The sequence below is a fragment of the Coregonus lavaretus genome, assembly GCF_964263955.1.
Source record: "Coregonus lavaretus genome assembly, contig: HAP1_SCAFFOLD_558, whole genome shotgun sequence".
NCBI lineage: Eukaryota > Metazoa > Chordata > Actinopteri > Salmoniformes > Salmonidae > Coregonus > Coregonus lavaretus.
The window spans coordinates 173,580-200,424 of record NW_028157488.1 but is presented as its reverse complement, the minus strand read 5'-3'; the positions used below and the strand labels follow the sequence as shown (position 1 = coordinate 200,424).

The 26,845-nt window shown below is 42.0% G+C and overlaps 1 protein-coding gene across 1 annotated transcript; it reads left to right on the top strand.

Moving 5' to 3' along the window:
- Positions 1-5,002: 5,002 nt before the first annotated feature.
- LOC311125363 (uncharacterized protein) lies at positions 5,003-25,791 on the top strand. The gene is made up of 23 exons (XM_084199412.1): positions 5,003-5,047; positions 7,669-7,728; positions 9,836-9,895; positions 11,663-11,895; positions 12,149-12,315; positions 12,559-14,446; positions 14,530-14,703; positions 14,981-15,154; positions 15,584-15,757; positions 15,837-16,010; positions 16,747-16,920; positions 17,440-17,486; positions 17,623-18,169; positions 19,133-19,194; positions 19,802-19,839; positions 20,487-20,551; positions 20,684-20,898; positions 21,087-21,346; positions 21,506-21,631; positions 21,798-21,930; positions 22,016-22,045; positions 24,187-24,460; positions 25,124-25,791. The coding sequence occupies exons 4-23, from the start codon at positions 11,690-11,692 to the stop codon at positions 25,128-25,130; spliced, it is 4,935 nt and encodes a 1,644-aa protein (XP_084055538.1). The 5' UTR covers positions 5,003-5,047; positions 7,669-7,728; positions 9,836-9,895; positions 11,663-11,689; the 3' UTR covers positions 25,131-25,791.
- The last annotated feature ends 1,054 nt before the right edge of the window (positions 25,792-26,845 follow it).

The following is a 26,845-nucleotide window of genomic DNA, read 5'->3' as shown; positions in this document are numbered from 1 at the left end:
GAATAACATATTAGAGATTGGGTCAGTTGTTCTCCAGATTTCTGCAGGAGTCTGTAAATTGATACTGTAATCTTTGATGTAATAAACCATTATAATCAAGGACAGTGTCAGCGGATTTCTTGTCATCACAGCATATCAGCATCCTTGTCTCGACACCACAAATGCAATAATGTTTTGCATTCACTTCCTGAACCTAAATATGCTGCCCTGCCCACAAATTCTGAAACATTGTCTACTCGAAAAAATAAAAATAAACTAGAGTTTATTGGTAGCCTACACACTTCAATACAAAAGATAATCTGTCTGTTCACCTGTTACATTCTGCTGTATGTTATAAACAGCGCCGCCTACCCTGTCATCTACATAGAGCAAACGCTTTAAATAATAGCCTCTCTGATAGGCCCAATTAAATGAGAAATGCGCATGGTAATTTGTTGTATGGCTACATCGGGAATATGAACTCATCATGGCCAGAAAAGGTGAGGAATTTATTATGCAATGATTATGATAATGTTTTATGTTTATAAATGAAATAATGTCTACGCAAGAAATGTCACATTACATCATTCAGACGTCGCCTACAAACGTCAATGGAAAAGGTGAATCGTCTGTTCTAACGTTAAACTGCGCTTCGGATCGGATCGCATAGAGCAAAATAGGCTGCTGGAAATACTGTAGCTGATCTATTTACTACTGTGAAGTGGGTCCTATTAAATGAGAGATGGGACGAATGGTAGCCAATCCTAACTTGTTGTAGGCCTATAGGATATTTCGCGAGTATATGCTTTGTTCTGCAATAACAGGAAATATATGCCTATTTCTAATGATTTTAGAATGTAAAGATGAATTGATTTTCACTAACGGCAAATGATTGCATCTTGTTATTAACCTTTTTATTGTTATGAATAAACGTGTCCATCATATCCCACATTTACACTAAATACTAATCTACTTGCCTTCTTGCAATGCAATACTTCAACCACTAGAAACTGTGAATACGCATGGTCTAAAGTTAACGGGAAGGTTAGTCTGTCTGTCTGTCTGTCTGTCTGTCTGTCTGTCTGTCTGTCTGTGTGTCTTCACATATTTCTATATTTCTTAATTCCATTCTTCATCATGGCCAGAAAAGGTGAGGAATTTACCCATCCTATCATGTTACCACACAGATATGACCGTCTAGCGTCCTTCTGCCAAACCTGGGTGTTGTCACCGGGCCCTCTCTTGGTAACACTGCAAAACATCACTAAATCAAATCCTGAAATAAAAATCCACTTTTACTAGATAAAATATGAATTTATGGGCTGAATACTTGCATTAAGTGTATGAAGACTTTACATGACATAAATATATACTATAAAACTATACGTGGTGAACCCGCCCACTGTGTTGAAATAGGAAGTACATTTATAAGGAAATAGAGAAAGAAATGGACACTATCGGTAGAAGAAAAATGTTTCTGAGGTTTGTAGCGTTCTTTTACAATTGGATGAAGAAATTTGTTTTGTAAAAGTTAGGCCATCGCAGAGAGAGGTGATTTAGGGGGTAAGACATCCGCATAATTGTTAACTTATTAAAATACTGATTTCAACGTTCAATATGGATCATTTTAGGCTTACTTACATTGTCGCTGGATCATATTGATTAGCCCAGTCAATATGAATCAATGTTATATTATAGGCTACAGGGCTATGAGGTAGGGTATGGGCGATTGACTGCACATGATCGTGATATTAGCTTTGCGCTCTTTCGATTACGGGAGAAAGACGTGTATCAGGTAAACTAGTTTCTTTGAAAAAAAAAGTCAGTCTCGTCAATTCGGCCAAGTAAAAGTGACGTGCAGCAATGGGCATTGAAACGTTTTTTTTTTTTTCCCGAGTTCCCAGTTGTTTTGACCACACTGAAGTCGAAAGTCGGAGAGTTCCCAGTTGTTTTGACCGCACTGAAGTCGAATGTCGGAGAGTTCCCAGTTGTTTTGAACGCACTGAAGTCGGAAGTCGGAGAGTTCCCAGTTGTTTTGACCGCACTGAAGTCGAAAGTCGGAGAGTTCCCAGTTGTTTTGAACGCACTGAAGTCGAAAGTCGGAGAGTTCCCAGTTGTTTTGACCGCACTGAAGTCGAAAGTCGGAGAGTTCCCAGTTGTTTTGAACGCACTGAAGTCGGAAGTCGGAGAGTTCCCAGTTGTTTTGACCGCACTGAAGTCGAAAGTCGGAGAGTTCCCAGTTGTTTTGAATGCACTGGAGTCGAAAGTCATCATCAACTTGCTGTAGTCACCTCTGTTAAGATGAGGTGTTGTAAATGTAGTGTAGTCAGTCTGTTAAGGTGAGGTGTTGTAAATGTAGTGTAGTCAGTCTGTTAAGGTGAGGTGTTGTAAATGTAGTGTAGTCAGTCTGTTAAGGTGAGGTGTTGTAAATGTAGTGTAGTCAGTCTGTTAAGGTGAGGTGTTGTAAATGTAGTGTAGTCAGTCTGTTAAGGTGAGGTGTTGTAAATGTAGTGTAGTCAGTCTGTTAAGGTGAGGTGTTGTAAATGTAGTGTAGTCAGTCTGTTAAGGTGAGGTGTTGTAAATGTAGTGTAGTCAGTCTGTTAAGGTGAGGTGTTGTAAATGTAGTGTAGTCACCTCTGTTAAGGTGAGGTGTTGTAAATGTAGTGTAGTCAGTCTGTTAAGGTGAGGTGTTGTAAATGTAGTGTAGTCAGTCTGTTAAGGTGAGGTGTTGTAAATGTAGTGACGTCACCTCTTAAGGCGAGGCGTTGTAAATGTCCCAACACAGGAAGTCCATGTATAAGGAAGTAGAGGAAGAAATGGACGTTATGTGTAGAAGACAAAAACATCGGAGGTTTGTAGCTTTCTTTTACAATTTAATGTAGAAAAGTGTTCTGGAGAAGTTAGGCTATCATAGAGAGACAGATGATTTAGGGGTAAGACATCTACAGAAATGTAAAGTTAATACAATACTGATTTCAACTTTCAAGAATGATAATTTTACTGTACATTGGTGTTGATTCATATTGCTTAGCCTAATCAATATGATCCAATGTGATGTGATGTTATAGGCTACAGGGCTATGAGGTAGGGTATTAATGGTAAAGGCGACTGACATCACATTATCGTGGTCCTCTGTAGCTCAGCTGGTAGAGCACGGCGCTTGTAACGCCAAGGTAATGGGTTCGATCCCCGGGACCACCCATACACAAAAATGTATGCACGCATGACTGTAAGTCGCTTTGGATAAAAGCGTCTGCTAAATGGCATATTATTTATTTATTTATATTATTATCTGCATGTCGAAACTGCGTTAGAAAGAGGTGCATCGGAATTATGTGAAGCTGTCACTAAAGAAAATAGTATGTTTCGACAAGTCAGTCAAGTAAAAATGACGCGCAACAATAGACATAGAAACTATTTAAATGTTGGGATAAATCAAAGTTCAAGTTGAAAATGCTTTCTGGCGACACCGATCAGAAAGGCTGTGGTCCGTTTTGCTCAGTGCTGTACGCTTCATATAACTTGGCCAGCGCACTGTTGCGTAATGTTCCGCATCGTTGTCGGCCCACCTGAATACAAGCCCGGGTGCAACGGGCGAGATAAACTGTTGGCACCTCATGTGAAGTCAAGCAGTGCATGGGTGTATTCACTAAGGGCACTATTCCAACTTATGAAATTACGCCTTTCCTACGCACTGCTCATAGTTTCTATTCAGAAATATTGGAAGATGGAAAAAAAGTGTACAATAGGGGTTGAATAGGGGGGTCCTATACATTTACCCTAATTCTCACTAATCATGGAACTGTATGAAACCGGTTCAGTCGTCGTGAACCGTGAACCAGGCTACAGGTTTAACCTGCTACGTGTGGTCTGAGTTCCATAATGATTCAAACAGGCTACATGTCCTAAATTCTTGCACAACGTTAGCCTAATGCTAACGACCCTCAGGAACAACTGACGTGACAGAGGAAAGAAAGGGAAACAGAATGGAATGATGCTAAATGGAAGCTACAAATTGAAGAAAACGAACACTAAAGTGACAGTTATAAATGTATGTGGGTTTTACTGACGGTGGCTCTCGATAGTGGCTGATATTTAACATGATACAACTTGTAAAATAAACGGAGAAAAGCCCGGGCACAGCCTATAATTAAAACATTCCGAAGCTCATACATCAACTCGGCAGGTTCAGTCCTACAGAAGCCTAAAGCTTGGGGGTCCAAATTGCATCCACGCCTATTATGAGGTCACACCAGTAGAGGTGCGTGCGTAAAATCACTGGGGAAGACAGAAAAATACAATACAATCTATGTGTTGTAATAATGTTTTTGCTCTATAACCTGTTAATTCATATGCCTTGTGACCCTGATATAGGCTTTAGGCCTAAAGGTCGAGACAATAAGAAGACACAGTGGGAGAATAAATTCAACCACACCTTTGTTTTATCACAAAACCAGAGAGCAACTTCTGTCCGGTTAAGTCCACAAAGCATATTCTATGTAACAGACAGTTACATGACCTACATCATGGTCAAGCAAGTTAATGTTTCCGATCACTAAACAACTATTGATTTAGAACCACAGAGAGTTACCGCAAGTTGTAAATGCAGTGTAGTCACCTCTGTTAAGGTGTGTATGTGTGTGTGTCTGTGTGTGTGTGTGTGTGTGTGTGTGTGTGTGTGTGTGTGTGTGTGTGTTAGAGAGAGAGACATATCCTATGTCAATAAGCTCTAAGGTCCTATGTTACTACACAGTGTATAGAGTACGTACTCTCAAATGACACCCTTTTCCCTATATAGTGCACTACTTTTGATATTGCACTATGCTCAATCTCCACCTCTCCTCCCTCCCTCCACCACCCCCCTCCCTCCCTCCCTCCCTCCCTCCCTCCACCCTCACCCTCACTCCACCACTCCCTCTCTCCCCCCACCTCTCCCTCTCTCCTCCCTCCCTCCCTCCCTCTCGCCACCTCTCCCTCTCCCCTCCCTCCACCTCATGTCCCAACATAGGTAGTATCAGGAAGTAGAGGAAGAAATGGACCTTACAGGTAGAAGACAAAAACATCGGAGGTTTGTAGCTTTCTTTTACAATTTAATGTGGAAAAGTGTTCTGGAGAAGTTAGGCTATCATAGAGAGACAGATGATTTAGGGTTAAGACATCTACAGAAATGTAAAGTTAATACAATACTGATTTCAACTTTCAAGAATGATAATTTTACTGTACATTGGTGTTGATTCATATTGCTTAGCCTAATCAATATGATCCAATGTGATGTGATGTTATAGGCTACAGGGCTATGAGGTAGGGTATTAATGGTAAAGGCGATTGACATCACATTATCGTGATTATTATCTGCATGTCGAAACTGCGTTAGAAAGACGTGCATCGGAATTATGTAAAGCTGTCACTAAAGAAAATAGTCTGTTTCGTCAAGTCAGTCAAGTAAAAATGACGCGCAACAATAGACATAGAAACTATTTAAATGTTGGGATAAATCAAAGTTCAAGTTGAAAATGCTTTCTGGCGACACCGATCAGAAAGGCTGTGGTCCGTTTTGCTCAGTGCTGTACGCTTCATATAACTTGGCCAGCGCACTGTTGCGTAATGTTCCGCATCGTTGTCGGCCCACCTGAATACAAGCCCGGGTGCAAAGGGCGAGATAAACTGTTGGCACCTCATGTGAAGTCAAGCAGTGCATGGGTGTATTCACTAAGGGCACTATTCCAACTTATGAAATTACGCCTTTCCTACGCACTGCTCATAGTTTCTATTCAGACTTTACCTTATTAAGTTGCACAACGGGTTTTGCAGGCGTGGTTCCCTTGCGACCGCTGAATAAATGTAATTCAACTGCTGAAAACACTTGCTGGCCAACAGATTTTCTGGTGGAGTTTTCATTCAATAGCGTTTTCAGTACATGTATCTTAAGCCATGCCTTTAAAGACGGTGTACCTTTAATTTTATATTTGTCGCCAGACTAGAATACATCGAGAGGACGGGTTCAGAATATAGGCATCAATGAAATAATGTCATCTATGCATCTTCATCTTCGTTTCAGCACCAACTGGTAGATTTAAAAATACTCGGATTTTGTAGATTATTTAGGCATATTTTAGGGTTAGGAAAGTATGTATGAATCATTCAAAAAAATTGGTTTGGAGAACCTTTACACACTAAATATATTGATTAATAAAAAATACAGTGGTTTGATTCATCCTGAAAGTTGTCATATTCAAGTTCAATCCATGAAATATTGGAAGGTGGAAAAAAAGTGTACAATAGGGGTTGAATAGGGGGGTCCTATACATTTACCCTAATTCTCACTAATCATGGAACTGTATGAAACCGGTTCAGTCGTCGTGAACCGTGAACCAGGCTACAGGTTTAACCTGCTACGTGTGGTCTGAGTTCCATAATGATTCAAACAGGCTACATGTCCTAAATTCTTGCACAACGTTAGCCTAATGCTAACGACCCTCAGGAACAACTGACGTGACAGAGGAAAGAAAGGGAAACAGAATGGAATGATGCTAAATGGAAGCTACAAATGGAAGAAAACGAACACTAAAGTGACAGTTATAAATGTATGTGGGTTTTACTGACGGTGGTTCTCGATAGTGGCTGATATTTAACATGATACAACTTGTAAAATGAACTGAGAAAAGCCCGGGCACAGCCTATAATTAAAACATTCCGAAGCTCATACATCAACTCGGCAGGTTCAGTCCTACAGAAGCCTAAAGCTTGGGGGTCCAAATTGCATCCACGCCAGTTATGAGGTCACACCAGTAGAGGTGGGTGCGTAAAATCACTGGGGAAGACAGAAAAATACAATACAATCTATGTGTTGTAATATTTGTTTTGCTCTATAACCTGTTAATTCATATGCCTTGTGACCCTGATATAGGCTTTAGGTCTAAAGGTCGAGACAATAAGAAGACACAGTGGGAGAATAAATTCAACCACACCTTTGTTTTATCACAAAACCAGAGAGCAACTTCTGTCCGGTTAAGTCCACAATGCATATTCTATGTAACAGACAGTTACATGACCTACATCATGGTCAAGCAAGTTAATGTTTCCGATCACTAAACAACTATTGATTTAGAACCACAGAGAGTTACCGCAAGTTGTAAATGCAGTGTAGTCACCTCTGTTAAGGTGTGTGTGTGTGTGTGTGTGTGTGTGTGTGTGTTTGTGTCTGTGTGTGTGTGTGTGTGTGTGTGTGTCTGTGTGTGTGTGTGTGTGTGTGTGTCTCTGTGTGTGTGTGTGTGTCTCTCTGTGTGTGTGTGTGTCTCTGTGTGTGTGTGTGTGTGTGTGTCTGTGTCTGTGTGTGTGTGTGTCTGTGTCTGTGTGTGTGTGTGTGTGTGTCTGTGTGTGTGTCTCTGTGTGTGTGTGTTAGAGAGAGAGACAGATCCTATGTCAATAAGCTCTAAGGTCCTATGTTACTACACAGTGTATAGAGTACGTACTCTCAAATGACACCCTTTTCCCTATATAGTGCACTACTTTTGATATTGCACTATGCTCAATCTCCACCTCTCCTCCCTCCCTCCACCCCCACCCTCCCTCCCTCCCTCCCTCCCTCCCTCCCTCCACTCCACCTCTCCCTCTCTCCCCAAACCTCTCCCTCTCTCCTCCCTCCCTCCCTCTACCTCTCCCCTCCCTCCACCTCATGTCCCAACATAGGTAGTATCAGGAAGTAGAGGAAGAAATGGACCTTACAGGTAGAAGACAAAAACATCGGAGGTTTGTAGCTTTCTTTTACAATTTAATGTAGAAAAGTGTTCTGGAGAAGTTAGGCTATCATAGAGAGACAGATGATTTAGGGGTAAGACATCTACAGAAATGTAAAGTTAATACAATACTGATTTCAACTTTCAAGAATGATAATTTTACTGTACATTGGTGTTGATTAATATTGCTTAGCCTAATCAATATGATCCAATGTGATGTGATGTTATAGGCTACAGGGCTATGAGGTAGGGTATTAATGGTAAAGGCGACTGACATCACATTATCGTGATTATTATCCGTATGTCGAAACTGCGTTAGAAAGACGTGCATCTGAATTATGTAAAGCTGTCACTAAAGAAAATAGTCTGTTTCGACAAGTCAGTCAAGTAAAAATGACGCGCAACAATAGCATAGAAACTAATTAAATGTTGGGATAAATCAAAGTTCAAGTTGAAAATGCTTTCTGGCGACACCGATCAGAAAGAATGTGGTCCGTTTTGCTCAGTGCTGTACGCGTCATATAACTTGGCCAGCGCACTGTTGCGTAATGTTCCGCATCGTTGTCGGCACACCTGAATACAAGCCCGGGTGCAACGGACGAGATAAACTGTTGGCACCTCATGTGAAGTCAAGCAGTGCATGGGTGTATTCACTAAGGGCACTATTCCAACTTATGAAATTACGCCTTTCCTACGCACTGCTCATAGTTTCTATTCAGAAATATTGGAAGATGGAAAAAAACGTGTACAATAGGGGTTGAATAGGGGGGTCCTATACATTTACCCTAATTCTCATTTCTCACTAATCATGGAACTGTATGAAACCGGTTCAGTCGTCGTGAACCGTGAACCAGGCTACAGGTTTAACCTGCTACGTGTGGTCTGAGTTCCATAATGATTCAAACAGGCTACATGTCCTAAATTCTTGCACAACGTTAGCCTAATGCTAACGACCCTCAGGAACAACTGACGTGACAGAGGAAAGAAAGGGAAACAGAATGGAATGATGCTAAATGTAAGCTACAAATGGAAGAAAACGAACACTAAAGTGACGGTTATAAATGTATGTGGGTTTTACTGACGGTGGTTCTCGATAGTGGCTGATATTTAACATGATACAACTTGTAAAATAAACGGAGAAAAGCCCGGGCATAGCCTATAATTAAAACATTCCGAAGCTCATACATCAACTCGGCAGGTTCAGTCCTACAGAAGCCTAAAGCTTGGGTGTCCAAATTGCATCCACGCCTATTATGAGGTCACACCAGTAGAGGTGCGTGCGTAAAATCACTGGGGAAGACAGAAAAATACAATACAATCTATGTGTTGTAATATTTGTTTTGCTGTATAACCTGTTAATTCATATGCCTTGTGACCCTGATATAGGCTTTAGGCCTAAAGGTCGAGACAATAAGAAGACACAGTGGCAGAATAAATTCAACCACACCTTTGTTTTATCACAAAACCAGAGAGCAACTTCTGTCCGGTTAAGTCCACAATGCATATTCTATGTAACAGACAGTTACATGACCTACATCATGGTCAAGCAGGTTAATGTTTCCGACATTTTCGGACCACAAAACAACTATTGATTTAAAACCACAGAGAGTCACCGCAAGTTGTAAATGTAGTGTAGTCACCTCTGTTAAGGTGTGTGTGTGTGTGTGTGTGTGTCTGTGTGTGTGTGTTAGAGAGAGAGGCAGATTCTATGTCAATAAGCTCTAAGGTCCTATGTGACTACACAGTGTATAGAGTACGTACTCTCAAATGACACCCTTTTCCCTATATAGTGCACTACTTTTGATATTGCATTATGCTCAATCTCCACCTCTCCTCCCTCTCTCCACCCCACCTCTCCTCCCTCTCTCCACCCCTCCTTCTCTCCACCTCTCCTCCCTCCCTCCACCCCCCCTCCCTCCCTCCCTCCCTCCCTCCACTCCACCTCTACCTCTCTCCCCCCACCTCTCCCTCTCTCCTCCCTCCCTCCCTCCCTCCCTCCACCTTCACTCCACCTCTCCCTCTCTCTCCCCCACCTCTCCCTCTCTCCTCCCTCCCTCCCTCCCTCTCCCTCCACCTCTCCCTCTACCTCTCCCCTCCCTCCACCTCATGTCCCAACATAGGTAGTATCAGGAAGAAGAGGAGGAAATGGACTTTACAGGTAGAAGACAAAAACATCTGAGGTTTGTAGCTTTCTTTTACAATTTAATGTAGAAAAGTGTTCTGGAGAAGTTAGGCTATCATAGAGAGACAGATGATTTAGGGGTAAGACATCTGCCCGGGTGCAACGGACGAGATAAACTGTTGGCACCTCATGTGAAGTCAAGCAGTGCATGGGTGTATTCACTAAGGGCACTATTCCAACTTATGAAATCATTATCACAAAACCAGAGAGCAACTTCTGTCCGGTTAAGTCCACAAAGCATATTCTATGTAACAGACAGTTACATGACCTACATCATGGTCAAGCAAGTTAATTTTTCCGATCACTAAACAACTATTGATTTAGAACCACAGAGAGTTACAGCAAGTTGCAAAGAATGGTTCATGGTCCTGATTTATGTATTTGTGCAAGTATAAAAAACATGTTGACTCACCCTACTTGTAGAGAAACGCCAATGACATCCTCCTCTCTTTCATGTTGACAAAATGGTCTATCACTCTGTCATACAGTACACGGTCTATCACTCTGTCGTACAGTACACGGTCTATCACTCTGTCATACAGTACACGGTCTATCACTCTGTCATACAGTACACGGTCTATCACTCTGTCATACAGTACACGGTCTATCACTCTGTCATACAGTACACGGTCTATCACTCTGTCATACAGTACACGGTCTATCACTCTGTCATACAGTACACGGTCTATCACTCTGTCATACAGTACACGGTCTATCACTCTGTCATACAGTACACGGTCTATCACTCTGTCATACAGTACACTGTCTATCACTCTGTCATACAGTACACGGTCTATCACTCTGTCATACAGTACACGGTCTATCACTCTGTCATACAGTACACGGTCTATCACTCTGTCATACAGTACACGGTCTATCACTCTGTCATACAGTACACGGTCTATCACTCTGTCATACAGTACACGGTCTATCACTCTGTCATACAGTACACGGTCTATCACTCTGTCATACAGTACACGGTCTATCACTCTGTCATACAGTACACGGTCTATCACTCTGTCATACAGTACACGGTCTATCACTCTGTCATACAGTACACGGTCTATCAGTCTGTCATACAGTACACGGTCTATCACTCTGTCATACAGTACACGGTCTATCACTCTGTCATACAGTACACGGTCTATCACTCAGTCATACAGTACACGGTCTATCACTCAGTCATACAGTACACGGTCTATCACTCTGTCATACAGAGCTTTTAAATCAAAGGCCAAATGCTCGCAGGCTTCCCTTGTCTTCAATGCTACGGGCAACAATGTCATACTCGTTTGGACCAGACAGCATCAGATAGATGGCCTACACATAGAGAGACAGAGGGGCGCTGTTTAGCTCGCTCGGATGCTTTCTCCTGTGAGATACATTCAGCCTCTTGCGAATTAAAGGACAATTATGAAGCACAGAGAGACGAAAGATACATTATAGCCTGGCTTCCTTTGGTATAGAATAAATACCTGTCAGCTATTTTAACTGTATGTAATGTCTACTTGGTAAATGTTTATAATGTCTGTCAATCTAAGCTGTAACGTATTTTTAGTTGTGTTTACCAGAGGTAGACTAGCTGTTGTTATGGCGTCAGCTAATGGGGATCCAAGTCAAATCAAATCAAATTAACTGTGCATGTTTAAATGCAACATGAAGTCTCTGTTTGAACTTTGACCACAGACAGTAAAAGTGTTGTCATTGTTAATGGTTCTTCAACAATGTTCAGAAATATTGACTGTTCTGTTATTTCTTATTGTAGCTGAGTGAGCTGTGACTTACATCTAAAATGAGTCTCTCTGGGGAGAGAGAAGAGGGAACCACTGCCTCTAAAATGAGTCTCTCTGGGGAGAGAGAGGAGGGGACCACTGCCTCTAAAATGAGTCTCTCTGGGGAGAGAGAGGAGGGGACCACTGCCTCTAAAATGAGTCTCTCTGGGGAGAGAGAGGAGGGGACCACTGCCTCTAAAATGACTCAAGACACCAGTTCTAAGAGGTAAGAGATTACATGTAAAATATACAGTTCTCTTAAAGATATAAAACTAAAGGGAAAAGTTTTCCCAAATTACATCAAATGTAGTTCTACATCATTAATTTAAAAGTCCCCAAACCGATTTACCAATTGCAGACTGTAGCTTTGTAAAGAAACATCAGGACTTCTATGAGTTCAGCTATACAGTTGTTGAAATGATGTAGATGAGGTATTGATGAGATATTGATGAGGTGATCTGCCTCCCTGTTTTGTTCAGTGTCCAGAAGCCCAGAGCAGAGTCACCTGCCCCCAGCCTGCTATCAATGAAGAGTGATCAGCCACCTGCTTTCAGCCAGGAACCATTACCAGATGACAATAAGGAAGTGGAGAGTTTGGACAGTGAGGATGCATTAAAGATCACACACAACCTTCTGGACAGAAGAAGTAAGACTGTGTTTCATACAATATTACAAAGAACGGGACAAAGGCCCCTCTAACACACACACACACACACACACACACACACACACACTCACACACACACACACACACACACACACACACACACACACACACACACACACACACACACACACACACACACACACACACACACACACACACACACACACACACACACACACACACATGCACTTATGAGTCCCAACTCTCATTGTTTTCCTACAGGTCAAACTCTTCTGACAGTCCAACAAGACATTAAGGCTAAACTGAAACACAAGTATCAACACATATCTGAAGGAATTGGAAACCATGGAAACCAAAGTCTGTTAAAGGACATCTACACAGAGCTCTACATCACAGAGGGTGGAAGTGGAGGGGTCAATAATGAACATGAGGTGAGACAGATAGAGATGGCATCCAAGAAACAAATCACACAAGAGACACCAATCAAATGCAACGACATCTTCAAGCCTTTAGCTGGACAAGACAAACCTATCAGAACTGTGCTGACAAAAGGAATCGCTGGCATTGGAAAAACAGTCTCTGTGCAGAAGGTCATCCTTGACTGGGCAGAGGGAAAAGCAAATCAGGACGTTCATTTCATGTTTCCTCTTCCTTTCCGTGATCTGAACCTGAAAAAGGACCAATACAGTCTGATGCAACTTCTTTCCCACTACTTCTCAGAGCTGAAAGAGATTGACAGCATTGAAGATGGGGAAACCAAAACTGTTTTCATTTTTGATGGTCTGGATGAGTGTCGACTTCCTCTAGACTTCAAAAACAATGAGAGGTGCTGTGATGTCACGAAGCCAACCTCAGTCGACGTGCTGCTGACAAACCTCATCAAGGGGAATCTGCTTCCCTCTGCTCTCCTCTGGATAACCTCACGGCCTGCAGCAGCCAATCATATCCCACCTGAGTGTGTTGACCAGGTGACAGAGGTACGAGGGTTCAATGATCCACAGAAGGAGGAGTACTTCAGGAAGAAAATCACAGATCAGAATCTGGCCAATGAAATCATCAAACACATGAAGACATCAAGGAGCCTCCACATCATGTGCCACATGCCAGTCTTCTGTTGGATATCAGCCACTGTCCTTGAGATGATGCTGAAAGAGGCAGAGAAGGATGAAGTCCCCAAAACTCTGACCCAGATGTTCACACACTTCACGCTCATCCAAATCATTGTGAAGAACAAGAAGTACAACAAAGCCACAGAGACAAACCCAAAGGAACTGTCTCAGTCAGACAAAGAGATGATCCTGAAACTGGCAAAGCTGGCTTTCCAACAGCTGCAGAAGGGCAACCTGATCTTCTATGAGGAGGACCTGAGAGAGTGTGGCCTTGATGTCACAGAGGCATCAGAGTACTCAGCATTGTGTACAGAGATCTTTAAAGAAGAATCTGGGCTGAACCAAGAGAAGGTCTACAGCTTTGTGCATCTGAGCATTCAGGAGTTTCTAGCAGCAGTGCATGCTTTAGAATCATGTCTGGACAAGAAGGAAAATGTTTTCCCCCCCAAAGCAGTCACTAGTGATAGTGATGATGATTCCTCTGACGATGACTCTGATGAAGCAGCCACTCCAACCCTACTCCAAAATGTCATCACACAACAGGACAGAGACATGAAGTCAGACCCGTTGTATGACTTACACAGGAGAGCAGTGGACCAGGCCTTGAAGAGTGAGAATGGACACCTGGACCTGTTCCTCCGCTTCCTTCTGGGCCTCTCACTGGAGTCCAATCAGAATCTGTTACGAGGCCTTCTGACACAGACAGGAAGTACAACACAGAGCAATGAGGAAACAGTCGAGAGAACAGTCAGGTACCTTTCAGACAAGATCAAAAGGGAATCCTCACCAGAAAGGATCATCAACTTGTTCCACTGTCTGAATGAACTTGGTGCCAACTCTCTAGTTGAAGACATGCAAACCTCCCTGCGATCAGGAACTCTTTCAGAAACAAGACTAAAACGTGACCAATGTTCAGCCCTGGCCTACCTGTTACTGATGACAGAGGAGGTGCTGGAGGAGTTTGACCTGAAGACATACACCACATCAGAGACAGGTTATCAGAGGTTGCTGCCGGTAGTGAAAACCTGCAAGAGAGCACTGTAAGTTCTGTTATTGAGTTGATGTATACATTATCATTATTCTGAAGGATTTGTATATCTAACAGATGATCTCCTCTCTCCAGACTGGATCGCTGTGAACTCACATATACATCCTGTGAGACTCTGGCCTCAGCTCTGCAGACACCAAACTCCCCACTGAGAGAACTGGACCTCAGCTACAATGACCTGGGAGACAGCGGAGTGGAGATGCTCTGTGTTGGACTAACCAGTCCACTCTGCAACATACAGACACTAGTGTGAGTTAAATATCTTCAGTATCCACTGTGAGTGTTTATATATTATGTATGTAGTTAGTATGTGTATGTTTTTAACATTATTTGAACGTCTTGGTAAATATGCAGAAACATACATAAAATGTGATAAATATATCAAACTAAGGTTAAATGTCTTGAGTGAGTTAGTATGTTTTTAACATTGGTTAATCATGTGTCCTTCTGTTATTGTCTTAATGCATCTCATTATTCTTAAAGCTTTGCATATTTATCAGTGTATCACGATATCTCCTCTCTCCAGACTGGCTGACTGTGAACTCACATATGAATCCTGTGAGACTCTGGCCTCAGCTCTGCAGACACCAAACTCCCCCCTGAGAGAACTGGACCTCAGCTACAATGACCTGGGAGACAGAGGAGTGGAGCTGCTCTGTGTTGGACTAACCAGTCCACTCTGCAACATACAGACACTAGTGTGAGTTAACTATCTTCAGTATCCACTGTGAGTGTTTATATATTATGTATGTAGTTAGTATGTGTATGTTTTTAACATTATTTGAACAAATTTATGCACAACATTTGAGAGAAATAAGCTTTTGTGCGTATGGAACATATCTGGGATCTTTTATTTCAGCTCATGAAACGTGGGACCAACACTTTACATGTTGGGTTTATATTTCTGTTCAGTATAGTTAGTATGTGTATGTTTTTAACATTATTGTAACATTTTTGGGACATATCCAGAAACATACATAACATATATAAAACTAAGGTAAATATCTTGAGTGAGTTAGTATGTTTTTAACATTGGTTAATCGTGTCCTTCTGTTATTGTCTTAATGCATCTCATTATTCTTAAAGCTTTGCATATTAAACAGTGTATCACTATATCTCCTCTCTCCAGACTGGCTGGCTGTAAACTCACATATGAATCCTGTGAGACTCTGGCTTCAGCTCTGCAGACACCAAACTCCCCCCTGAGAGAACTGGACCTCCGCTACAATGACCTGGGAGACAGAGGAGTGGAGCTGCTCTGTGTTGGACTAACCAGTCCACTCTGCAACATACAGACACTAGTGTGAGTTAAATATCTTCAGTATGAGTTATTATGTGGATGTTTTAAACATTTGTTAATCATGTGCTCTTCTGCCCTCTAGTCTAGGTCAGTGTGGTCTGACAGAGGGTTGCTGTTCAGATCTGGCCTCAGTCCTGAGTTCACCCAACTCACAACTGAAACAACTGGAGCTGAGAGACAATGACCTGCAGGACTCAGGAGTTACACTGCTGTCTGCTGGACTGGAGGATCCAGACTGTAAACTACACACACTGGGGTAAGTACAGCTGTTTCAGTCAGGTCGGTACTGAGCTGAGTTACACTGCCCTCTGCTGGACTGGAGGATCCAGACTGTAAACTACACACACTGGGGTATGTACAGCTGTTTCAGTCAGGTCGGTACTGAGCTGAGTTACACTGCCCTCTGCTGGACTGGAGGATCCAGACTGTAAACTACACACACTGGGGTATGTACAGCTGTTTCATTCAGGTCGGTACTGAGCTGAGTTACACTGCCCTCTGCTGGACTGGAGGATCCAGACTGTAAACTACACACACTGGGGTAAGTACAGCTGTTTCAGTCAGGTCGGTACTGAGCTGAGTTACACTGCCCTCTGCTGGACTGGAGGATCCAGACTGTAAACTACACACACTGGGGTATGTACAGCTGTTTCAGTCAGGTCGGTACTGAGCTGAGTTACACTGCCCTCTGCTGGACTGGAGGATCCAGACTGTAAACTACACACACTAGGGTAAGTACAGCTGTTTCAGTCAGGTCGGTACTGAGCTGAGTTACACTGCTCTCTGCTGGACTGGAGGATCCAGACTGTAAACTACACACACTGGGGTAAATACAGCTGTTTCAGTCAGGTCGGTACTGAGCTTAGTAAAACAAATACTCTGAACATCTTATGTTTCATCACAATGTTTGTGTCATGGACAAATGTATGAGTGTCCTACAAGATGATTGACACCAGTCCACCAACCTAGACAGCTGTTGTGTCTCTCTGTAGGCTGTCTCGCTGTCTGGTCACAGAGGAGGGCTGTGCTGCTCTGTCTTCAGCTCTGAGGTCAAACCCCTCCCACCTGAAAGAGCTGGACCTGAGCTACAATCACCCAGGAGACTCTGCAGGGGGACTGCTTTCAGCTGCTCTGGTGGATCCCACAGATAAACTGATGAAGCTGAAGTAAGTCAGAATAGATGTCCTAATAGTGTGAGCAGTGGTTGTGTCCTATGTAGTGTAGTAGGTTCAGTAACATGAGGACATGATGGTAGAATACAGGGGACGTTTACCCAGCAGGCTTAGCACTCCAACACAGCATACATCATCACCACATGAATACTCTTCTTCTGCATCTCTGATTTCCTGTTGGAATTGTACTCTGTTCTGTATGCAGTAGGTAGGATAGAATACCTGTATGTCTCTAGTAATGAATTGTACTCTGTTCTGTATGCAGTAGGTATGATAGAATACCTGTATGTCTCTAGTAATGAATTGTACTCTGTTCTGTATGCAGTAGGTAGGATAGAATACCTGTATGTCTCTAGTAATGAATTGTACTCTGTTCTGTATGCAGTAGGTAGGATAGAATACCTGTATTTCTCTAGTAATGAACTTGGATAGTGCACCAGAACACAACAATATGGTGTAAATGTTGACTGCTTTATTAGGTCTCTGTCAGTCAATAACCTGTTTCTCCTACAGTGTGGATCATGGTGGAGAGTTCAGGCTGAAACCAGGGCTGAGGAAATGTAAGTCTCTTCAATCCTAATTAACTACATATTCAGAACTACAGTAACATAGTAACTAATCAATACTTGTTCTCTACCTACAAAACAACATTTTATATGAAGATGTGGTTTGATTAAACTCTCCTTTTGTCTACAGATGCCTGTCATCTCACCCTGGACCCAAATACAGAAAACCCAAACCTGAAGCTGTCTGAGGGGAACAGGAAGGTGACATGGGTGGAGGAGAAGCAGCATTATGAAGACCATCCAGACAGATTTGACCGTCTTCCCCAAGTTCTCTGCAGAGAAGGCTTATCTGGATCTCGTTATTACTGGGAGGTGGAGATGGATGGTGGCGGGGCTGGCATTGGTGTGGCGTACAAAGGAATGAAGAGGAAGGGAGTGGAGAAGGACAGTTATATTGGATTCAATAGGAAGTCCTGGGGTTTATTCTGCTCTAACAGAGGTTATAACTTTCACCATGCTGGAGTCATCAGATCCATCCCTGGTCCTGTTTCTAACAGAGTTGGAGTGTATCTGGACTGGCCAGCTGGTACTTTGTCCTTCTATAGTGTGTCCTCCTCTGGTACACTGACACACCTTTACACAAAACACACCACATTCACTGAACCCCTCTATCCTGGGTTTGAGGTTTACTCCTCCTCAGTGACCCTGTGTCAGATAGATGACCAACACATTCAAAGGTGAGTCATAGCAATGTTTCATCATGTGTTTTCCTCTGGAATCATTCCTACAATTAGATTAGTATTGGTGTGTTTTAATGTGTTCTGTTGGACCTACAGACAGTTAGATTAGTAGTGGTGGTGTGTTTTAATGTGTTCTGTTGGACCTACAGACAGTTAGATTAGTGGTAGTGGTGTGTTTTAATGTGTTCTGTTGGACCTACAGACAGTTAGATTAGTAGTAGTGGTGTGTTTTTAATGTGTTCTGTTGGACCTACAGACAGTTAGATTAGTAGTAGTGGTGTGTTTTAATGTGTTCTGTTGGACCTACAGACAGTTAGATTAGTAGTAGTGGTGTGTTTTAATGTGTTCTGTTGGACCTACAGACAGTTAGATTAGTAGTAGTGGTGTGTTTTAATGTGTTCTGTTGGACCTACAGACAGTTAGATTAGGAGTAGTGGTGTGTTTTTAATGTGTTCTGTTGGACCTACAGACAGTTAGATTAGTAGTAGTGGTGTGTTTTAATGTGTTCTGTTGGATGTACAGACAGTTAGATTAGTAGTAGTGGTGTGTTTTAATGTGTTCTGTTGGACCTACAGACAGTTAGATTAGTAGTAGTGGGGTGTTTTTAATGTGTTCTGTTGGATGTACAGATGTTTCCTCTCCTATGTCTCACTGTAGTGTCAGTTTCACTCTAACCACAAGAGGGCATCAGAACCTGTTAAAATGATACCTGTTGACTTCACGTCTCTAGGGGCTTTCATCAAGATAAGCAATGTCACCTGTAATGTCACCATCAGTATTGACTTCATGGAAGTTGACATAGTGTTATGTCACATTTGGCAATGCACCCTACATAGGGAGTGGTTCTGTCACCCTTTATACACCCTTTGTATTGCTTATGAAGACTGTATGTATGCTATATAAAGCCTTTATAAGTTGTATTTAGTTTAATCACAGTCTATCCATCTGCTTTCCCAACAGCAGAGACCATGGTGGAGAGTGTTGTATCAAGCCTGGACCTGAGAACACCAGAGACCAGATATGTGAGTGTTAACTGATAATTGTTTTAAAATCAAAATACGATTAAAGCGTTCTTGAGTCCCAGGCAAGGAACACAATCATGATCTATTTGGTCAAAACAAACTTAAAGGTGGAGTCAGCAATATGACGTAGATGCACAAAGTAAACATCATAGTGGGTAAACTTCTACAACAACTAAGAGCGTTGGAGCGCGATGCTAAACTCCTCTGTTTTGGTCCCGTTTCTACCACTCTGTAAGAGAGTGAAGAGAACCCGTGCACATGGGCAGATACTGTGTGAGAGAGAAGTCAGGCATCTTGCTCATCACAATATCTGCGGTGCTGCTCGTACAACATCATTTAGCTGACTCTACCTTTAAGCTCTCATCCTGGGATCTACCAGAAATCAGGCCCCCAACATCTCCAAAACATGGACCAGAACCATGTTGTTTCCTGCTTCCACAAACATTCATTAATATAACACTAATGTCAGATTATGGTATGATAATGAGTGTACATTCTGAGACTGTTGCTCACTTACATTCATTTTTATTACAAGTCTGTTTAATATTTATTAATTCATTATTACATGATATTGTCCGTTTTAAATAACAACTACTTTTGACTTCAGGGATTCCTCAGAGCTGTAAGACTTGTGACCATGTTGAGGTAAGTCATAATGTCAATTCTCACTTTTACATACCTGCAGGAGTCAGGCACAGTCTGAAAGCCAGGTGTGTACTGACCAACCATTCATACTGGGATATAGACAGTCCTGTGTTCTGCTTTAGTAATATAAACACAGTCTGAAAGCCAGGTGTGTACTGACCAACCATTCATACTGGGATATAGACAGTCCTGTGTTCTGCTTTAGTAATATAAACACAGTCTGAAAGCCAGGTGTGTACTGACCAACCATTCATACTGGGATATAGACAGTCCTGTGTTCTGCTTTAGTAATATAAACACAGTCTGAAAGCCAGGTGTGTACTGACCAACCATTCATACTGGGATATAGACAGTCCTGTGTTCTGCTTGTAGGAATGCAGGATTTTAACTTCTGTCATATTTTGTCATTAGACAGTTTAATTGGATCAATCACCAGCATTCCATGTAACATTGAATAAATACATTAGATAAATTACTTTGTTCATTTAATGGGCCAGTTTCCCGGACAAAGATTAAGCCTAGTCTTGGACCTTAAATAACTTTCTATTGAAAGTTCCATTGATCATGCTTTAAGTCCAGCACTAGACTCAATCTGTGTCCAGGAAACTGGCCCCATATGTATAACTGACATGCTTGTCCTTGTTCAGGACTCCACACACTGGCTTCAGATTGAACCCTTGACTTCCACTGTCCAGGGAGTGACAATGTTCAGGTAAAATAACTACTTTTAACATTTCATTCCACTTGCTAGTGTATTTCCCCATTACCTTTGGGAATAGTCTTCTAATCCAACCTCTCCATTTGACGATTGACCCTCTCTACCATATCTTGTTGTTGCCCTCAGGCACAGGACACCCAAAGGGCGTTATGAGTGCACAGTGTCTGGGCTCCGCTGGGTGTGTGAGAGAGATGTCATTCTGAAGTATCACTTCAGGAACTGGGAACCCTACAGTCAACTTCTGAAAGACATGCAGTACGGACAAGGTGGTCCATTGCTGGACATCACTATGGAGTTAGGTGAACTGGAGGAAGTTCATCTGCCACACTTTGTCTGTTTAGGTAAAACCATATAGAAATAGTATTCAGAAAGACATTTCCATGTAACTGAGTTTCACTTCCTGAATGAATGAATGAGCTATTCTGGGAGTTTGAGTTTACTGTGATCTGATACTGCATATTCTTTGTGTTTTAGTTGGATGAATAATACAATATTTGTCTTTCTGTCTCCTTTTTATTGTGTTGTTCAGGGACCAACCCTTCCCTGAGGAATGAGATGAAGATTTTTCATGTAGAGGAACATGGAGTGTCTGTTGAGGAAGTGCATGAGGTCACCAGATTCCATGCTAAGATTCTCCATCCCAAGTTCTCAGTTATCTCTGTTATACTGAGATATATATTTTCGTGGAACATAGATGTCCACTGTGAGCTGATGCTCTATCTGTCAGTGAAAAAGCAAACACTAATTCCACGCCTATACCTGTTCCCCAGTAACCCCAGCCAAATACAGGTGAGGTACCATTCTTTTAGAGGTGACCTTAACTAAGCAGTGGTACGGTTTATGTTGACACTCATAACATGAAGATAATAGTTTGTTGCTAGTTTTCTGAATAATGTTTGAATAAGACTATACATTGACTGGTTGTGTATTTCATGCCTCGTTTCGCAGGCTGTGGAACAACAGGAAAAGTCTCAAGGGTCTTCAAGGGTTCTCATCTCAAGACCGGAGCAGGCCTTCAAACTGAATAGTTTCTTCAGACTGAACATTCCCTGTTCTACCTACATCAATCCACCGGTACAGTTTTAATAGACTAAGAACATGAATCTGACATTTTAAGTCACATTTCTATCCATTGCTCTCTCTCGCTCGATGGCTCTCAATTCACATGGCTTTATTGGCATGGGAAACATATGTTTACATTGCAAGCAATCTCTCTCTCGCTCTCTCCATCTCTCTCCAGAAGATTCATCTCATACATAGAGACTCCACACCAAGCTTTTTCAGGGCGGTTGTGAAAATGACAGGGGTTGACATTGAGATGGAGTTATTCAGTGATGATGAGAGGATTGCATGGAAAGAAGTGGTATCACAAAGTAGGAGCATATGTCAATCATAACTTTGTACTTTTGTAACAGATGCTATTTAGAGTGATATAACCTAATTTGGTTTATCTTTCAGATGAATACATCACTGCCACCCATTCAACAAGTAAGTAAACATGAGTTACAGTGCATTCAGAAAGTATTCAGACCCCTTGAATTGTTCCACATTTTGTTACGTTACAACTTTATTATAAAATTGATAAAATTGTTTTTTCCCCCTCATCAATCTACACAAAATACCCCATAATGACAAAGCAAAAACTGGTTTTTTAGACATTGTTGCAAATGTATATATAAAAAAAACCCTGAAATATCACATTTACATAAGTATTCAGACCATTTACTCAGTACTTTGTTGAAGCACCTTTGGCAGCGATTACAGCCTTGAGTCTTCTTGGGTATGGCGCTACAAGCTTGGCACACCTGTATTTGGGGAGTTTCTCCCATTCTTCTCTGCAGATCCTCTCAAGCTCTGTCAGGTTGGATGGGGAGCGTCGCTGCACAGCTATTTACAGGTCTCTCTAGAGATATTAGATCGGGTTCAAGTCCGGGCTCTGGCTGGGCCACTCAAGGACATTCAGAGACTTGTCCCGGAGCCACTCCTGCGTTGTCTTGTCTGTGTGCTTAGGGTCGTTGTCCTGTTGGAAGGTGAACCTTCGCCCCAGTCTGAGGTCCTGAGCGCTCTGGAGCAGGTTTTCATTAAGGATCTCTCTGTACTTTGCTCCATTCATCTTTCCCTCGATCCTGACTAGTCTCCCAGTCCCTGCCGCTGAAAAACATCCCCACAGCATGATGCTGCCACCACCATGCTTCACCGTAGGGATGGTGCCAGGTTTCCTACAGACGTGACGCTTGGCATTCAGGCCAAAGAGTTCAATCTTGGTTTCATCAGACCAGAGAATCTTGTTTCTCATGGTCTGAGAGTCCTTTAGCGGGCTGTCATGTGTATTTTACTGAGGAGTAGCTTCCATCTGGCCACTCTACCATAAAGGCCTGATTGGTGGAGTTCTGCAGAGATGGTTGTCCTTCTGGAAGGTTCTCCCATCTCCACAGAGGAGCTCTGGAGCTCTTTCAGAGTGACCATCAGGTTCTTGGTCACCTCCCTGACCAAGGCCCTTCTCCCCCGATTGCTCAGTTTAGCCGGGCGGCCAGCTCTAGGAAGAGTCTTGGTGGTTCCAAACTTCTTCCATTTAAGAATGATGGAGACCTTCAATGCTGCAGAACTGTTTCGGTACCCCTTCCCCAGATCTGGGCCTCGACACAATCCTGTCTCGGAGCTCTACGGACAATTCCTTCGACCTCATGGCTTGGTTTTTGCTCTGACATGCACTGTCAACTGTGGGACCTTATATAGACAGGTGTGTTCCTTCCCAAACATGTCCAATCAATTATATGTACCACAGGTGGACTCCAATCAAGTTGTAGAAACATCTCAAGGATGATCAATGGAAACAGGATGCACCTGAGCTCAATTTCAAGTCTCATAGCAAAGGGTCTGAATACTTATTTCGATAAGGTATTTCTGTTTTGGAATATTTTTATTCTGTATATTTGTATTCTTCCGTTCACTCTGTCATTTAAGTCATTATTGTGGAGTCACTACAATGTTGTTGATCCATCCTCAGTTTTCTCCCATCACAGCCATTGAACTCTGTAACTGTTTTAAAATCACCAATGGCCTCATGGTGACATCACTAAGCAGTTTCCTTCCTGTCCTGCAGCTCAGTTCAGAAGGACGACTGCATCTTTGATGTGTCTGGGTGGTTTAATACATCACCCACAGGATAATTATTAACTTGACCGTGCTTAAAGAGATATTCAATGTCTGATGTGTTATTGTTACCCATCTACCAATCACTGTCCTTCTTTTATGAGGCTTTCTAAAAGATCTCTGGTCTTTGTATATAGTTGAGTCTGTGCTTGAAATGCGATACTTGACTGAGGGACCTTCCAGATGTTGAATGTATGGGGGACATGTCCACTTTGACATTAGAGTATTCTGAGTAGATTGTTGATAAAACATTAATAAGGGCATCAATTTTCAATGACTTCTCAATAAATCTAATAGGAAAAATTATTATTTCCATGTTTTATTTTAATTGGAATTGACCACAACCCTGGAGTCGGCTCTATACAATAAATGACTATCAGAGGAATGATAACTGGAGAGACTGGAAGATGTAGAAACAGCTGCTGTTAACCCTAAAGCCATATTAATTTAATTGACCCCCCCTTCATTATTAACAGTCCCTGACATTCCTGCTGAGGAGTTTCTGAAGAAACACTGGGCTAAACTAATTCAGCGAACCAAAAACTCAATGCCAATAGCAGATGATCTGTGGTCAAAGAACATGATTGGTGAAGAAGAGCACTCCAGAATAACAGCTGAAACAACTGAACAGGACCGAATGAGAAAACTACTGAAAGCAGTCATCCCCAAAGGACCAGAAGTGACGGGAGCTTGTCTCAAAGCTCTCGTTGAACATGAAAACCATCTTGTTAAGGACTTGAGTGAATCTAGGTAAGACAGTTTTCATTGCTCCCTCCCTTGAATATGTGTAATGATTAAATATAGGTCAAATAAAAACACAGCTACCCAGATCAAAGAGGAACTGTTTTTCCAGAATGGAAGCATGTTTTAGTGTTTCTGTCTGTAATAAATGACTGTTATCTTATTGTAGTTACATCATAGGACCATCATCACATCATTATCTCAGGTGGAACTCCTCCTTCTCCTCCATACTTTCTGATCTCTCTCTTCCCTTCTCCTCCATTCTTTCTGATCTCTCTCTTCCCTTCTCCTCCATACTTTCTGATCTCTCTCTTCCCTTCTCCTCCATACTTTCTGATCTCTCTCTTCCCTTCTCCTCCATACTTTCTGATCTCTCTCTTCCCTTCTCCTCCATACTTTCTGATCTCTCTCTTCCCTTCTCCTCCATACTTTCTGATCTCTCTCTTCCCTTCTCCTCCATACTTTCTGATCTCTCTCTTCCCTTCTCCTCCATACTTTCTGATCTCTCTCTTCCCTTCTCCTCCATACTTTCTGATCTCTCTCTTCCCTTCTCCTCCATACTTTCTGATCTCTCTCTTCCCTTCTCCTCCATACTTTCTGATCTCTCTCTTCCCTTCTCCTCCATACTTTCTGATCTCTCTCTTCCCTTCTCCTCCATCCTCTTTCTTGTAGAAACTAATCTGAAGACGCTGAGGCCTGTCTCCTAGTCTGTGGACTAAGACACTTCTTCACCTAATCTGAAGACGCTGAGGCCTGTCTCCTAGTCTGTGGACTAAGACACTTCTTCACCTAATCTGAAGACGCTGAGGCCTGTCTCCTAGTCTGTGGACTAAGACACTTCTTCACCTAATCTGAAGATGCTGAGGCCTGTCTCCTAGTCTGTGGACTAAAACACTTCTTCACCTAATCTGAAGACGCTGAGGCCTGTCTCCTAGTCTGTGGACTAAGACACTTCTTCACCTAATCTGAAGACGCTGAGGCCTGTCTCCTAGTCTGTGGACTAAGACACTTGTATTTTGTGTGTGTGTGTCTTTGTATATACTGTGTGTGAGTTGGTCTCTGATTACTGTGATTAGTTCAATGTAACGTCATATACTATACATTATAATCAGTCTGTTTTGGGTTTGCAGAATCATTGTATATCATTGGTTTTCCATCCTATCATGTTACCACACAGATGTGACTGTCTAGCTCAGCGGTTCCCAAACTTTCCCATTCTGGAAACCATCAAATCACTGTCCAAAGCTCTTGAGGACCACCATTCGCGTAGTCACTGATTTTTTTTCACATCAAATATAAATGACTAAAATGTAAATGTAAATGTAAATATATTGCAATGTAACAAAGCCTGTAAAGGTCTATTATTATTATTATTATTATTATTATAAACTAGTTGCATTGTGAAAAGGAATGTAAAATTGCTTATAATACCATTAATACTCCCAACTGTTATTATTTTAGAATAATAAAATACTACAATCTAAAAGTAATTGAGGACCACCTGCCCCACCCCCCAAGGACCACAGGTTGGGAACCACTGGTCTGGAGTCCTTCTGCCAAACCTGGTTGTTGCGTCACACTGCCCCCTCCTGGTAGCACTGCAAAACATCACCTCATTAAATAAAATCATGAAATACAAAAATGTAATTTCAGTTTTACTAGATAGAATCTTAATTTATAGGCTGAATACTTGTATTAAGTGGATGAAGACTTTACATGAACCTATGGGTGTTGAATCCTCCCACTGTGTTGAAACAGGAAGTCCATTTATAATGAAGTAGAGGAACGGGTCCACCTCTGATTGTAGATCAATGATGATAGTGATTTTTTTTAAAACTGAAATTAGTAACATTTTAGGAGGAAATGTTAGCAGACTTAGAATGTTGTTTAACAATATGAAAAAAGCAATACAGTCAATCGTCTTTATAGCACAAATAATATTATACCATCGACATTTGTTAACAGCATTAAAAGTAATAATTACTAGATAGTTGTGAGATTGATCAATATAAATGTTAGCTTGAGAGTGTTCAGCCCCATGACCACGATCAGTGCCAAGTGGTGGTGTCGTATATGATGAGTGGTGGCAATTATTGCTGTCAACAAAAAGTCCGCTATGCTGCATCGTGTTAGAGGCTTTTATTAAAATCACGAATTTACAGCATAGGTACAGACTCGCGATGTCCGGAGAACGGCTCCCCAGATTGCTATGGCCGTTCTGCCGTCTCATCGTTTAACCCCTATTTATAAACAATGCAAAAAGAGGGGTGACTCCCTCTTCTGGCCAATCACCAGTCTCCCCTGGGGCATCACCCTCCCAACGCTACATTTGAACTAAGATCATAAAACAACATTCTTTGTTCCTCCAAAACATTTAACAAAGGCATAATCTTC

Coding starts and splice junctions, on each gene's coding strand:
- LOC311125363 (XM_084199412.1), top strand. CDS start 11,690: ATGAGTCTCTCTGGGGAGAGAGAAGAGGGAACCACTGCCTCTAAAATG. Junction 16,921..17,439: donor GATAAACTGATGAAGCTGAA/GTAAGTCAGAAT, acceptor TTTCTCCTACAG/TGTGGATCATGGTGGAGAGT. Junction 20,899..21,086: donor GCCACACTTTGTCTGTTTAG/GTAAAACCATAT, acceptor TGTGTTGTTCAG/GGACCAACCCTTCCCTGAGG.